The 15419-nt window shown below is 38.7% G+C and overlaps 1 protein-coding gene and 1 non-coding gene across 3 annotated transcripts in view; one reads left to right on the forward strand and one right to left on the reverse strand.

Moving 5' to 3' along the window:
* The window catches only part of Kdm5a (lysine demethylase 5A), a 90858-nt gene that overhangs the window by 52540 nt on the left and 22899 nt on the right, over positions 1 to 15419 (forward strand). For both annotated transcript variants that reach the window (XR_003378477.1, XM_005365139.2), the window contains exons 18-22: positions 1288 to 1402; positions 6457 to 6812; positions 8458 to 8596; positions 11583 to 11762; positions 12540 to 12701. Coding sequence is in view for 1 of the 2 variants with exons in the window: in XM_005365139.2 (XP_005365196.1) it covers positions 1288 to 1402; positions 6457 to 6812; positions 8458 to 8596; positions 11583 to 11762; positions 12540 to 12701 (952 nt within the window). In the remaining variant the exon portion in view is untranslated. The remainder of the gene's footprint in view (positions 1 to 1287; positions 1403 to 6456; positions 6813 to 8457; positions 8597 to 11582; positions 11763 to 12539; positions 12702 to 15419) is intronic.
* LOC113458054 lies at positions 9703 to 9809 on the reverse strand. Its single transcript, XR_003378497.1, has one exon. It is a non-coding gene; the product is annotated as a U6 spliceosomal RNA (small nuclear RNA).

Below are 15419 nucleotides of genomic sequence, written 5' to 3' on the forward strand. Positions count from 1 at the left end.
TTCTCTGTGGTTTTGGTTCCTGTCCTGGAACTAGCTCTTGTAGACCAGGCTGGTCTCGAACTCACAGAGATCCGCCTGCCTCTGCCTCCCGAGGGCTGGGATTAAAAGCGTGCGCCACCTTATTAGAACTTTTTTACTTTTTAAGGAGAAGTTATGCCAGGCAGTGGTGGTGCACGCCTTTAGTCCCAGCCCTCAGGAGGCAGAGGCAAGTGGATCTCTGTGAGTTCGATGCTAGCCAGGTCTGCAGAGGGAGCTCCAGGACAGGCTCCAAAGCTACACAGAGAAACCTGTCTTGAAAACTTTTATATATTTAATTTCACATTGTTTTCCTTAAACAAACTCTTTTCTTGTTCCTTTCTGCAACATTCTTTGTCTTGCACTTCTTCATAGATGTAAGGTATGCCTTTGTTTAGGGGTTATTTGCTCTTTATTCAGCTTGGACTTTTCTTCCTGCCACATGTAGGTGGCTTGTTCATTTCTTTCTCCTTCCTTCCTTTTTTAAAATAACCATTTCTGTGATATTATTTTATAGCTCTTCAATATATTCCTCTGTGTGGCTTTTTCTATAGTACTTTTTATTGGATTTTAAAGTTTTAATTATATATATATAATCAGAGAACCTTTGCTATAGCAGTTTCCAGTGGGCATTAATTTGCTTTTAGGACACTGACCTCTTTGGAGAGTCTGGTAAAATTTTGAGGACCCTTTTTTTTAAAAAAAAAAAGTATATATCAAAGATTTTGCTGGACAGACTGAAGAGATGGTATGGCTCAGTGGTTAAGACCACTTACTGTTTCCAGAGGACCCAAGTTCAGTTCCTAGCACCCACATGGTTACAGTTCTAGGAGTCCTGATGCTTTCTTCTGTCCTCCTTAAGCATTGCACTCATGTAGTACACAGACATACATGCAAGCAAAACATCCATACACATCAAATAATGTCTTTAAAACAAAAAAGAATTTGGGATAGATTCAGGGAGTTCATTCATCGAAGGCAGCTAAAAACCCTGTGTTTCCAGTGTTGTGAGCCTCTTAACACCCAAGGAATTAGTTTTCTCAGTGAGCTTAATGTTACACCAGGGGAATTTATTTAGTGTTTCAAACTTATAGCTGTTATAGACTAGAGGGACTGTCACTTGGCTAGTTGTATTTTCATAATTATCTGCAGGGGAATTATTCAGCACTAGAATTTTAAGATTGCTAAGGGTTGAATTCTAGAGAGAGTAGGAGCCCCATTTGATGTCAAAATGACCATATTTTTCTATGTTTCAATATTATTTCATATTAGGCAGAGCTCAGATAGTGGGAAGACTCGGACCAAACTGACAGTAGAAGAATTGAAGGCCTTTGTCCAGCAACTTTTTAGTCTTCCGTGTGTCATCAGCCAAACTCGACAAGTAAAGGTGAAACATTAAATCTTTTTTTTTCTTTTTAAATAATGTTTTTTGTTTATGAGCTTCTGTTCCAATTTAGGAGAATTGTATGTATAGACTAGTGTTTGGTCCTTTAAGCTCCTTTTTCTTATTGTATATTGTCTAAGGTTCTTTGGTAGGCAATCTTTTAGCTTTTTTTTTAAGTTGTTTTGGCTGCATGTATGCCTGTGCACTGTGTACAGTAACCATGGAGGATCTGAGAGGGTATCCTATTTCCTGAAGTTGCAGTTTACACATGGTTGTTACCCACCATGTGGGTGCTAGAAATCAAACTTGGGTCCTCTGGAAGAGCAGCCACTGCTAATGCTCATAATCACTGAACCATCATCTCTCCAGCCCCTTGGCTTTACTCTTTTGGTTTTTCGAGACAGGGTTTCTCTGTGGCTTTGGAGCCTGTCCTGGAACTAGCTCTTGTAGACCAGGCTGGTCTCGAACTCACAGAGATCCGCCTGCCTCTGCCTCCCAAGTGCTGGGATTAAAGGCGTGCGCCACCACCGCCCGGCCTTGGCTTTACTCTTAGCTTTTATCCTGAACTGTGAGCAGTTTAGAATCATTCTGCAGTTTAGAATTATTCTTATCTATACTAATTTTTGATGAGAACCCCCATCTAACACAAATGTATTTTGAGTGTAGTTCTAAGTTACTAATAACACATGAGCTGTTAAATCAGAGCTCTGGCATTTCCAAGACTATTATTATTTAATGATTATATAAAAATCTCAAAGGTTACGTTATTTTGCACAGTTAGTAATTTTTTTTTAAATAAAAATTTTATTTATTTTTTTTCCATGTTCAGCTGTTTATTTTTTTTGTTTGTTTGTTTGTTTTTTTTAAATTTATTTATTTATTGAGGATTTCTGCCTCCTCCTCGCCTAGTAATTTTTATATAGTTTTTGTATTGTGTTTTGGAATCATCAGTTTGTAGTATCTTAGTATCAATTGCATTCTTATTTTACTGCATTTTGTAAGACCATTTGGTTCTCTTTTAGGAAGGGGTTATCTTTATTATTATTATTCATTTTTGTTGAGCTCTACACTTTTCTCTCCTCCCCTCCCTGCTTCTCCCCTCCCCACTTAAATCCTCCCCCAAGGTCCCCATTTTCCCAATTTACTCAGGAGATCTTGTCTTTTTATACTACTCATGTAAATTAGATCTATGTATGTTTCTCTTAGGGTCCTCATTGTTGTCAGAGTGTTTGATTTGCGTTTCTTTGATGACTGAGGATGTTGAACATATCCTTAAGTATCTTTCAGCCATTTTAGATTCCTCTGTTGAGAGTTCTCTGTTTAGGTCTGTACTTCATTTTTTTTTTTTATTGGATTATTTGTTCTTTTGATGACCAATTTCTTGAATTGTTTGTATATTTTGGAGATCAGACCTGTCTGATGTGGGGTTAGTGTAGATCTTTTGGGAGGGGTTATCTTCTAAAGGTACATATGACACCAGACTACCTTTTTTTTTTTAACTACAGACCCTATATTCTAATGCATATTCTGTATTTCTTTTGGTAGATTAAAAAGCATTGTAAAAAAAAACTTTTGATAGGGCTCAGCGGTTAAGAGCATTATCTGCTCTTCCAAAGGTCCTGAGTTCAATTCCCAGCAACCACATGGTGGCACACAACCATCTGTAATGAGGTCTGGTGCCCTCTTCTTGCCTGCAGGCACACACACAGACAGAATATTGCATACATAATAAATTTTAAAAAATTAAAAAAAAAACTTTTGATAAATCAAAACGTTTGTTTCCAGTGTATCTTTCATTATTATCTTTAAACTATATCCTTTGGTTATTGTACCACCTGTGTGGTACGGTGTTTTGTCTGTATGTCTGCACCACGTGCATGTGTGGTATCCAAGGAGCCCAAAAAAGTGTGTTGGATCCCCTGAAACTGGAGTTAGATATGATTGTAAACTACCCTATGGGTACTGGAATCTAAACCTGGGTCTTCTGGAAGAACAACCAGTGCTCTTAATAGCAGAGCCATTCCTCTGGCCCCTCTACCTCTTAATTGCTTTTTTCTTTTCCTTTTTAGCATTATTGGTCATCTTAAATATAAATCAAGTTAGACCCCTTTTCTGTGATTGAAATTTTCTAATTTTCTGGGCAATGGTGGTACATGCCTTTAATCCTAGCACTTAATGAGGCAGAGACAGATGTTTATCTGAGTTGGATCTACAGTTAGTCCCTCAGGCCAGCCTGGTCTACAGAGCTAGTTCCAGAATAGCCAGGACTATACAGAGAAACCCTGTCTTGGGGAAAAAAACAAAACAGATTTTCTGGTGGATCTCTAGAGCTATCAAAGGAAATCTTAACTCACTGTAATCTGTAAGACATTATTGTTGTCTGTCCTTTGCCTATCTGGTTTTGCTACTTTATCCACATGTAGCAACATATTGAGCTCAGTTATCTAAAAATCTTGTGATGAGTCTGGGGCTGTAGCTCAGTTAGAAGAATGCGTACATGGCATGCCTGAAGCCTTGGGTTTTCTCTGGAATAGCTGATTAAAATACCAGGCGGTGGTGGTGCACACCTTTAGTCTCAATACTCAGGAGGTAGAGGCAGGAGATTTCTGTAAGTTCAAGCCAGCCACGTATACAGAGCAAGTTCCGAGACAGCCAGGTCTATTACACTGAGAAACCTTGTCTTGTAAAAAACAAACAAAAAATTGGTATGGTAATAAGCATCTATAATCCCAGTGCTGAAGAGATAAGGAGGATATATAGCCCTGGTTCTCTAGAGTCCCAGAATTTAGGGAATGAATCTCAATCTCTCTCTGACCTTATATTTTACATTAAATTTTTTTTAGGTTCCTGAGAGGCATAATAAGGCTGACCAATAAGGCCTTCAGGCAATTGGAAAGAACAGGGAAACTTGACTCTTTATATCCGTGTAAACTAAAGCTTTTTATCATTCCTTCTCATATATATTTATGTATGTATATATACATATATATGAATGAATTTATTGAAATGACTGACATGCTGCTGTCCAACAATGGCTATTTATGAATGGAAAGTCCAATAATCTAGTAGCTGCTCAGTCCCATGAGGCTGGGTGTCTCATCTTGTCTTCTGTATGTGATGGAATCCCCAAGAAGTAGGCTGCAATGCCAGTGAAGGAATGGATGCACTGCCAAGGCGAGGGCAAGCAGGCACAGAAGGAAATCTTCCTCCTTCCATGTCCTTACATAGGCTTTCAGCAGAAGGTGTGGTTCAGATTAAAGGTGTGCCTTCCATCCTCAAAATCCAGATCACAAGTGTGCTGTTTCTGGATTGTAGTTCATTCTGGATATGGTCAAGTTGACAACTATGAATAACCATCACAGAGGATCAGAAGTTTAAAGTCATACTTAGCTAAATTCAAGGGCTCCCTAGGTTATATGGAGATCTGTTTTTAAAAAGGGTGGGGGGCATTAATATTTGTCAGGCTTGAACCTTTTCCACCACATTCTATTCCAAGTTCTTCATTAATCATTCCTTTCTCCTTCCTTCCTCCCTCCCTCCCTCCCTCCCTCCCTCCCTCCTTCCTTCCTTTCTTCCTTCCTTCCTTCCTTTGTGCAGGAATTTACATATACATGCTCATATGTGGAGACACATTTGTACAGGTGCATACGATGGGGTCTCATTCTACTGAGACAGGATCTTTGAACCTGGAGCTCACCTATTCAGCTGGCCAGCTTGCCCTGGGGATTCTTTTTTGTAGCTCTCAAGTGTGCTAATTACAAGCAGGCTACCATTCCTGCCCCACCTTTGTGTGGGTCCTCAACATTTATATAGCAAGCACTTTATCTGCTGAGCTGTCTCCTTACCCTTTGCTTTAGTGTTGATTTGATGTCATATATAGTTACTACTGCTAACTAATATCTTTTCTCACCTTTGGTCATTCTCTGTTAGGTTGCCCTATTTTACATTTACAATGTCTAACTAATTGAAATATTTTACTTAGATCTTTATTATACTGTCTACCTATATTAGAATGTATGGGGTCTAGCAAGATGAGTCAGTAGGTTAAGTCTGATGACCTGAGTCCCATTCCCGAGACCAAGGTAATCTAGGGTGGGAATCACCTTCCACAAGTTGTTTTCTGACCTCCATGTGCACATACTATGGCACATTCCCCTTCCCCACCCCCAAGAAAGAAAGGGAGAGAGAAGGGAAATAAACTGGTTCTTTTATTGTAGAGACTTCAAAGAAATCACCTTGCTCTATACTATATGCTACAACTATGGCTGTGTCTAAGTTAGTTGGAATTTAAAATCTGTTGAATGAATCATTTGTAGCCCTTGTCATAAAAAGACACATTTTATTGACTCAGCCACATTTGAATTGTATAGATGGAAACTGGAGAGGTGGTTCAGTAGTAAAGAGCACTGGTTCCTCTTCCAGAGGACCCAGGTTTGGATCCTGGCACCCACATGGTGGTTTAAAGCCATCTTTTTTTTTTGTTTTGTTTTGTTTTTTTTTTTTGTTTTGTTTTTCGAGACAGGGTTTCTCTGTGGTTTTGGAGCCTGTCCTGGAACTAGCTCTTGTAGACCAGGCTGGTCTCGAACTCACAGAGATCCGCCTGCCTCTGCCTCCTGAGTGCTGGGATTAAAGGCGTGCGCCACCACCGCCCGGCTTAAAGCCATCTTTAACCTCCATTTTCAGATCTGATGTCTTGTTCTGCCCTCTGAAGGCATCAGGAATCCATACACGTATGTGGTATACATACATATATATAGGCAGAACACTTATACACATAAATAAAAAATCTTTTTAAAAGGGAGTATAGATAGAAATTAGTTACCAGGTATCGTACTTTTCTGACTCTTTGGTGCTAATATTTTGAGATTACTAGAGGCCTAGAATTGATAGTTTGCCTGAACTATTTCTGGCACTTGCTCTTTTATCTTTTTAGTAGTAGTGTTGAGAACTGGGGATCAAACTCAAGGCCTTGCACATACTAGGCAAGTACTCTGTAACTAACTAGCAGTAGCTTCAAACAAAATTTGCTGTTTATTTTTGTTTTCTCACCCTTTCAGAATCTGCTGGATGACGTAGAAGAATTTCATGAACGTGCCCAAGAGGCCATGATGGATGAAACCCCAGATTCTTCCAAACTCCAAATGTTGATAGACATGGGCTCTAGTCTCTATGTGGAACTACCAGAATTGCCTCGACTGAAGCAAGAGCTACAACAGGCTCGGTGGTTGGATGAAGTTAGACTAACCCTGTCAGATCCACAACAAGTCACTTTGGATGTCATGAAGAAGCTTATTGACTCTGGGGTAGGGTTGGCACCTCATCATGCTGTAGAAAAAGCAATGGCTGAACTGCAGGAGCTCCTCACAGTCTCTGAACGATGGGAAGAGAAGGCTAAGGTCTGCCTGCAGGCAAGGTGAAAACATTTTGGTGACAGTTGACTCATTAATAAAGTCAAGGAGTAGAGAGATGACTCAGTGCTTAAGAGCACTGGTTGCTTTTCCAGAGAGTTCAAGTTTCAGCACAGGGCAGCACACAACTATCTGTAACTTGAGTTCTACAGGGTCCTATATCCTCTTCCGATCTCCTTCACTCCAGGCAATGCATGGTGCATAGACATACATACATACGTACGTACATGTATGTGTGCAGGTGTGCAGGAGAAAATAGCCATACACATAAAATAATTTTTAGAAATAAATAAAAAAGTAGAATGAGATGGAGGAACATGGAGATCCTGTTCCATTAACTTACATTATTTATCTTGTGTCTTCTTGACCAGTCACTACTTATCAAATGGGGCTACATGTAGAGAGTTTTAGGTATATCCAGACTGTTGTGTAGTACATTTTGTTAGGTAACTGCAAATGATAGGAAATAGTATTGTTTCAAGTCCATGTTGTTGATACAGTTAGGAAGTAAGAATTACAAAATGTGCCTGGTGGTGGTGGTGGTGCATATCTTCAGCACTCAGGAGGCAGGTGAATCGAGAGAGAGAGAGAGAGAGAGAGAGAGAGAGTGAATTACAAACTCATTGAGGGGGTAGAATGCTGGCTTAGCAGTTAAGAGCACTGGCTACTCTACCAGAGGATCCCTGGCTTGATTCTTAGCACCTACATAGTAGCTGCCCACCCCAGGACTTAAGAAGTAGAAGCTGAAGAATAAAGAGTTCGAGACCAGCCTAAGCTACATGAGAACTTGTCTCAAAAAAACAAAACAAACCCACAAAACAAAATCCTCCTTCCAAGTACCTGGAATGCCTCCTGGCAATTCGACAACAGCAGTCTTTGTAAACTTCCCACTGATTTACGTAGTGGATCTGTGGGGCTCTGGATTCTTTTGTGTGTACTGCCTAAACTCTTCTGTTTCATACATCATTCATATTCCAACTTTTCCCTGCTCCCATCCCAGTTAAAACTGCCAACTTAAAAGCAAAATTTGTCCATACTTTTTTCCACTTTCTTTCATTAGATAGTGTATTTGTTTAGGGCCTTGGTCAAAGCACTTTGAATTTTCTAGGCAGAATTATCTACTACTTTACATGGCTATGAGCCTAAAATAATTTGTTCCTAGTTTCCCATAACCAGTGTAATTCTTGGGTTTTGATTAATGAGAATGAAGTCTTTGTTTTGTTCATCAGGGAATAATTAGATATTAATATAGTTGAAGGAAAGTATATGGTCAACATAAATGGGTTTCTGTTCTGTTACTCCCTTTGTTGATAGCCCATGCCCATCACCCTTCTCTGATCATTGTAGGTGTTTTAGAGAGGTAGAGTGGAGGTAGTCTAGGACTCAGTAGGAAAAGGAGCCTAGTGCCAAGAGTCATTCTAAATCAGTACATCAGGTGTGTCATGTACTATATTATTTTAAGAGAAATAATACCTTAGTTTTCTTGTCTGTAAAACAGAAATAAATATGGTAGCTGCTTTGTTGCTTTTGGGAATTTGGTAAGAATTAAATAAGCTCATGAGTATGAATTATTTATACATTATAAAATGCTATTTTAATTCTTATAGTGATTGGACTTTTACTTAGTATCTTATTATTTTATTCATTTAGACCTCGACACAGTATGGCAAATTTAGAAAATATTGTGAATGAAGCCAAGAACATTCCAGCCTTTCTACCCAATGTATTGTCCTTAAAAGAAGCCTTACAAAAGGCTCGTGAATGGACAGCTAAAGTGGAAGCTATTCAGGTAAAGGAACTTTCAGATTAGCCTACCTATGAGGTAATACATTCTCATGAATATACTATGTAAACGTTGCTTCTTTAGAATAATCATGATAAAGTAATAGTAGCTAGCCAGGCAGTAATGTAGCATGCCTTTAATCCCAGCCTTTGGGAGGCAGAGGTAGGTGGATCTCTCTGAGTTGCAGCCCAGCTTGGTCTATAGAGGGAGGTCCAGGACAGCCACAACTTCACAGAGAAACTCTGTCTTGAGAAGAGGAAAAAAAATATAATAGTACCTAAAGATCACCCATTCTTTCCTCTGATTTTATAATTCAGAATAAATAGTAAATACTTAAAGGTTGCTAGTTTTGTTTTGGAAAGATGATGGAGTTATGTATTCAATTTTTCAGAGAAAGGACATTTATATTTCATAACATAAAATTATTTCACAGCATTTGTTTATTCTGTTTATATTCTTTGAAACAGGGTCTTACTGTGTAGCCCTGATGTGCCTGAAACTCAGAGGCCTGGAAACTGGCCTGGAACTTTACTATGTATGTAGCCCAGGATAGCCTTAGACACAGAGAGATCTTCTTGCCTCTGCCACCCAGTACTGGGGTAAAAATCATGTACCACCACTACTGATTTACCTCCTTAGTAATATTTAAGGACTGACTGTCAGTCCTTCCCTTTGGTAGAGTAAACAGTTTTTTTTAGTAGGACAATCCTTCTTCAGGTTGCTTGACTTGTGGGTTTACCTAGAAGGTATTCTGTAGTCCAGGGACAATAGTTTGGCACCAGATGGAGTAAGAGTGAATGTGTTGTATTCTTAGCTTAGAATGTCTGTATGCTTAGCTAACTGACTCTTCTTATCTTGGTATCTTAGTAGTGATTGTGCTGTTAGAGAATTTCATAATGTTAGAGTATATTATTATTTAAAGTCATTGTTTATATGAATGTATTTATGCCTGAGTGTTTGTATGTATACTGCATGCATGTAGAAGCCCACACAAAAGCTAGAAGGGTGTATTGAATTTCCAGGAACTGGAGTTGTAGATTGTTGTGAACTGACATGTGGGTGTTGGTAACCGAACCTAGGTCTTCTACATGAGCTGAAACCTCTTTTTTTTTTTTTTAATGGATTGCTTCATGAATTTGCGTATCATCCTTGTGCAGGGGCCATGCTAATATTTTCTGTATCGTTCCAATTTTAGTATATGTGCTGCCGAAGCGAGCACAGGCTGAGCCATCTCTCTGATCCCAGTCTCTATATTATTATTTTAAATTATTTATAGATTTATTTGGTTGTTTTCTAAAGCAGCGTTTCATATAGCCCAGCCTGGCTTCAAATTTGCCATGTAGCTGAAGCAGGCTTTGAACTTTGAATCCACTTTCTCTTCTGAGTGCTGGGTTTATAGGTATACACCGTCATTCCTACCATAAATTCATAGCTTTCTTGTCTTTCTTTTCCCAGATGTGTCAGTATATCTTTCAAAATAAATTTTCAGACAGTTATGTTAGTTGCTACAAGAGAAATAATATTTTATTAGAATATAGTATAGTGGTTCTAAAAACAGCAATGATTTCATTACTTGGCAGTACTGAAACACCATGAATTTAGGAGGAAAGTAGTTGTTCATAGCTTTCTTTTTATAACATAAGCAATAGGTGGTTATCCAATATAAGATACTGCTTTTAGTTTTATGTCAATAGAAATTAAATTTGGAGTTGTAATGGTAAAATGGATTTCCACTCTGCCAAAAGGATTCTTCCATTGTCCTCTGTAACATTGTCTATGGTGGCTGAAGCAAGGACTCAGGGATTAAGGGGATTTACTGCTTTTTCAGAGGACTTGACTACAGTTCCCAGCACCCACATAGCAGCTCACAACAATCTATTAACTCCAGCTCAAGGAGATTCAATAACTCTGGCCTCTGTGGGCACTGTATATAGTACACATACATTCATGCAGGACACTCATACACATGAAATAAAAATAAATAAATCTTAAAGAGACTTATTTGCATCTAATAGCAAATTCATTCTTTTTTTTTTTTCTGTTTTGTTTTTGTTTCATTGTTTTTTGAGACAGGGTTTCTCTAGTTTTGGAGGCTGTCCTGGAACTTATTCTGTAGATCAAGCTGGCCTCAAACTCACAGAGATCTGCCTCTCTCTCTGCCTCCCTAGTGCTGGGATTAAAGACGTGAGTCACCACTGCCCGTTCTTCATTTCCAGTTGCATTTATACATTTCTGTTCTTCACTTCTCCTTTGAACTTTTATCCTGTTGGTCCCCTTAATTATTAAAATTTTTGGTAACTTGTTCATTAAAAAATTAATTCCCAGGGCTGGAGAGATGGCTCAGAGGTTAAGAGCACTGACTGCTCTTCCAGAGGTCCTGAGTTCAATCCCAGCAACCACATGGTGGCTCACAGCCATCTATAATGAGATCTGGTACCCTCTTCTGGCATGCAAGCATACATGGAAGGAATGTTGTATACATAATAAATAAATAAATCTTAAAAAAAAAAACTTTGGGTAAATATTCAATAACTAATTTGAATATATGACTACTAAAAGAATATACTTGAAAAAGAAAAAAAATTAATTCCCCCAAAACATTTAATTCTTTGGAAGGCAGAGGCAAGTGAATCTCTGTTGAATATGAGACCAACCTGGCCTACAAAGTGAGTTCCAGGCTATTCAGGTCTACATTATTGAGACACTGTCTCTAAAATTAATTTTTAAATTAATTTATGAACTTTTTCTGTAGAAATTAAATTCATTAAAGAAATCTAGTTAGTTGATTTAACACAGAAGTTAATACTAAGACCGAAGATGTCCCTTAGTGGTGTAGTGCCTGCCTAGTGTACAAGGCCTGGATTCTATTCCCTGTTAGTATTTTTAAAAAAAGAAAGAAAAGAAAACACTAAACCAAGTTCCCCAAATAGTATATTGCCATACTCCACGAAAGAATTAAAATTGTATGTGAATCTGCTTTTTCTTTTTCCAGAGTGGCAGCAACTATGCTTACTTGGAGCAGCTTGAAAGCTTATCTGCTAAAGGACGCCCCATCCCTGTGCGTCTTGATGCATTGCCTCAAGTGGAATCACAGGTCGCAGCAGCACGGGCCTGGAGAGAACGGACTGGGCGGACCTTTCTAAAGAAGAATTCCAGCCACACATTGTTACAGGTGAAAATCATGTGTGTTCTTCGGCCCTCTCATAGCTGTTGATAAATTGCTACCTGTGTTGGTGAAAGGTTCTTTCCAGTTAATTTAGTCATCATTATAATTAATTTCTATTACGTAGTATTAGATGTTGGATGGAAAACTGTGGGAGTCTTAGACAAACTCTTTTTACTAATCTGTGCTGTATCCAGAAAAGGCACTCAGCATATATCTTTTTGTTTGTTTTTTGAGATAGGGTCTGTATCAAAATTTACTTGGTAGACCAGGCTGTCCTCAAACTCACTGTGATCTGCCTGCCTCTGCCTCCTGCATGCTTGGATTAAAGGCGTGTGCCACCACCCTGCTTCAGCATATATCTTAACTTCTGTTATTAGACTATACTAAAAGATTTTATCCTCAGAGGCACAAATTTAATTCTTTTTATCTTGAGCAGTTGAGCACAGTAGTCAAAGAGGATAGACTTTGGAATTGTAACCTTTGTCCTCGGACAAGTCCCTTGTCTCTCTCGTCAATAAAATCTGGGAAGTAATGCCTGCTATGTACAGTTGTTATGAAGATTTAAATGAATGACATACATGGATCCCTAGAATGGTGGTTAAGACGAGAGGATCACCATAAATTGTAGGCCAGCCTGTGCTACAGCGTAAGATCCTGCCTCTAAAATATTAAAGATAATAAACAGGTACCTTGGGCATTGCCAGTAGTTCGTTATTTTCACTCTTAAGGGATTTGATTTGGTTTTGTTTTTAAACTAGAGTTAATATTTTTAAAATTTTTTAGGTGCTAAGTCCTCGAACTGACATTGGTGTATATGGGAGTGGAAAAAGTAGGAGAAAAAAAGTAAAAGAAATAATAGAAAAAGAAAAGGAGAAGGACCTAGACCTTGAACCTTTGAGTGATTTAGAAGAAGGACTGGAGGAGACCAGAGATACAGCCATGGTGGTAAGGAACTAAGTGATGAACCTTGGATTTGCTTTGTGAATTCAAAGTTCTGTGAAAGATATTAGCAGGTTTTTAACTGATAATTTGCCTGTATCATAGTATAAAAAGTTTGCTGTTTGTTCTCTTCCCAAAAGGATCTTTTTATTTTCTTTGGAAGTGAGGCAGAATTGAACCTAGGACCTTATATATCCTGATCAAATGTTTCACTGAGTTATATCCCCAAGCTTCACACTTATTCCTTATTGTTGTTCTTTTAATACTTAAAAATATTCCATCCTAGTAGTCCATACTTCTGAGTAGCTTTAATTGTTTTGTTGGTGGTGGTGGTGGTAGTAGTAGTGGTGCTGGTGGGATTTTGTGTGTGTGGGATTAAATGTGGGTCTCCTGAATGCTAGAGTGCTATATTATTGAACTATATACCCCATGTCTGATCAGTAGTCACCCAAAGTTAAATCCTTTGCCTGTTACTAAGCTTTTTCTATTACAGGTAAGCATGTAGGCCCTCCTCTTTTTTTCTCACCTCTATTACTTATCATTTATTTTGTTGGACTAGAAGTCCAAACATCAGGGAAGAGTTGCTCCAGACACTATTCACATAACCACAAATTGATGCAAAAGCAAGAGGATTTTTATTCTGTCATGACAGGGTCCTTCAGGTTTGGGATATGAAGGACATCGATAGCTGTTACAGTCCATCTTTTAAAGCAAAAAGCCACAGACACAAGGGGGGTGACCTGTAGGTTGTTTTCCAACTTATTGGATTGGCTTATTCAAAGGGTTACTAGCGATGATTGGTCTATTCCAGGGCAGGAGAATAGTTACGTGGTCAGGTGATAAGGGAGAGCATTTGTGGTCCATCCTGACCTTTGGTTCAGTGACTAAATAAATACATCAGGAACTGAGTCAACATCTGTGGGTTGTATTTGCCTCAATTCCCAAAATGGAGTTACGTTTGAAGATTATTCTCAAGGACACAGGGGGATAAGCAGTCGTGTGTGTGTGTGTGTGTGTGTGTGTGCGCGTGCGTGCGTGCGCGCGCGCGCACGCGCGCCTGTCCCTTTTCCAAGATAGAGTGAGTGTAAGGTTTTAGAAAAATGTCTTAGGGTTGAGGGGGACTTACAAATTTAGAGTCTTTCAATTTGTGGCAAGAATATGTAAAGTCGTCTTGTTTTTGTTTTTTGAGAGAAGGTTTCTCTGTGTAGCAGTCCTGGCTGTCCTGGAACTCACTTTGAAGACCAGGTTGGCCTTGAACTCACATAGATCCACCTGCCTCTGCCTGCTGAGTGTCAGAATTAAAGGTGTGCACCACCACCACCACATATAAAGCTATCTTTTGATGATCTTGAAATAATACTTTGCGTTATTATCAACTACATGGATAAAAGCTACTTTTAAATACATTTTTAAAATTAAGCCATTTTTCTTTTTGTTTTTAAGAGTAGTTTTAGTTCCTAGGAAAGCTGAATGAAAGGAATGAGTATTTTCCATGAATTAATTCTCTGCCCATTTGTTTTTGAAAAATCATTTTCTTAGTCTTTACTTGTTAGACTAAGGAATTGCTGAGTTAGAATTAATAGCATTTTATTGTTCTTAGTACTTTATCATGGTTTTCAAAGAAACTGATAGTTTATTGATAACAGTTACTTTAAAATTTCTCACCAGGCTGTGGTAGCACATGCCATTAATCCCAGCACTTAGAAGGCAGAGGCAGGGGGATCTCTGAATTGATTCAAGGCCAGCCAGGTCTACGTAACAAGTTCCAAGACAGCCAGAGCTACACTAAGAAACCTAGAAACTCTGGGAAAAAACAACAAAAAAACCCCTCTCACCTTTGTCTTATTAGTATACAGCAGTAGATTGAGTGTTCTGTAAAATATTTGTAGTTACAAGAATTGGGCTTTTTAAAGACTTACGGACTAAGGAAGGTGTGATTATTAGGAGCCAGAGAAGAAGAGTGAAAATAAAAATTAGTTTGGGAAATACATAATTATAATTGTAGGGATTTAAATGTACTAAATAACTTCATATGATTCTTTCTGTCTATAAGTAATCCAATTTTGAGGCCGAGGAAAACAATCTTTGTTAAGAGAGCTTCAGTAGTCAGTAAGTCATTCTTATGAGCAAGTAGAACTAGAAATTATTTCAAAATTGTTACAGAGTCGCCGGGTGGTGGTGGCACACGCCCTTAATCCCAGCACTCGAGGCAGAGGCAGGAGGATTTCTGTGAGTTCGAGACTAGCCTGGTCTACAAGAGCCAGTTCCAGGATAGGCTTCAAAGCTACAGAGAAGCCAGGCGGTGGTGGCACATGCCTTTGGTCCCAGCACTTGGGAGGCAGGGGCAGGTGGATCTCCGTGAGTTCGAGGCCAGCCTGGTCTACAGGAACTAGTTCCCTAGTTCCAGGACAGGCTCCAAAAGCTACAGAGAAACCCTGTCTCCAAAAAAGAAAAAAAAAAAAGCTACAGAGAAAACAATAAAATGTGTTTAGTAGCCTGCCCACACTTTTCAGAACACTGAAATCCAGAAAAGTTGTGCCATAGATCAATAGTCTTTAAGTCCAAGAGCTAGGTACTTGGTACAAGTGCTTGATTTCAAGAAACACCCTTTTTATATTGTACCCTACAAAAAGCACTCTGTTGTAAATTGTCAAATGTTATAGCAGTTTGTCCATTTTTTAAATGGGTAATTTTTTTTTATTTTATTTTATTTTTTTGGTTTTT

The sequence above is a fragment of the Microtus ochrogaster genome, unplaced genomic scaffold (genome assembly GCF_000317375.1).
Source record: "Microtus ochrogaster isolate Prairie Vole_2 unplaced genomic scaffold, MicOch1.0 UNK1, whole genome shotgun sequence".
In the NCBI taxonomy this organism is placed as follows: Eukaryota; Metazoa; Chordata; class Mammalia; order Rodentia; family Cricetidae; genus Microtus; species Microtus ochrogaster.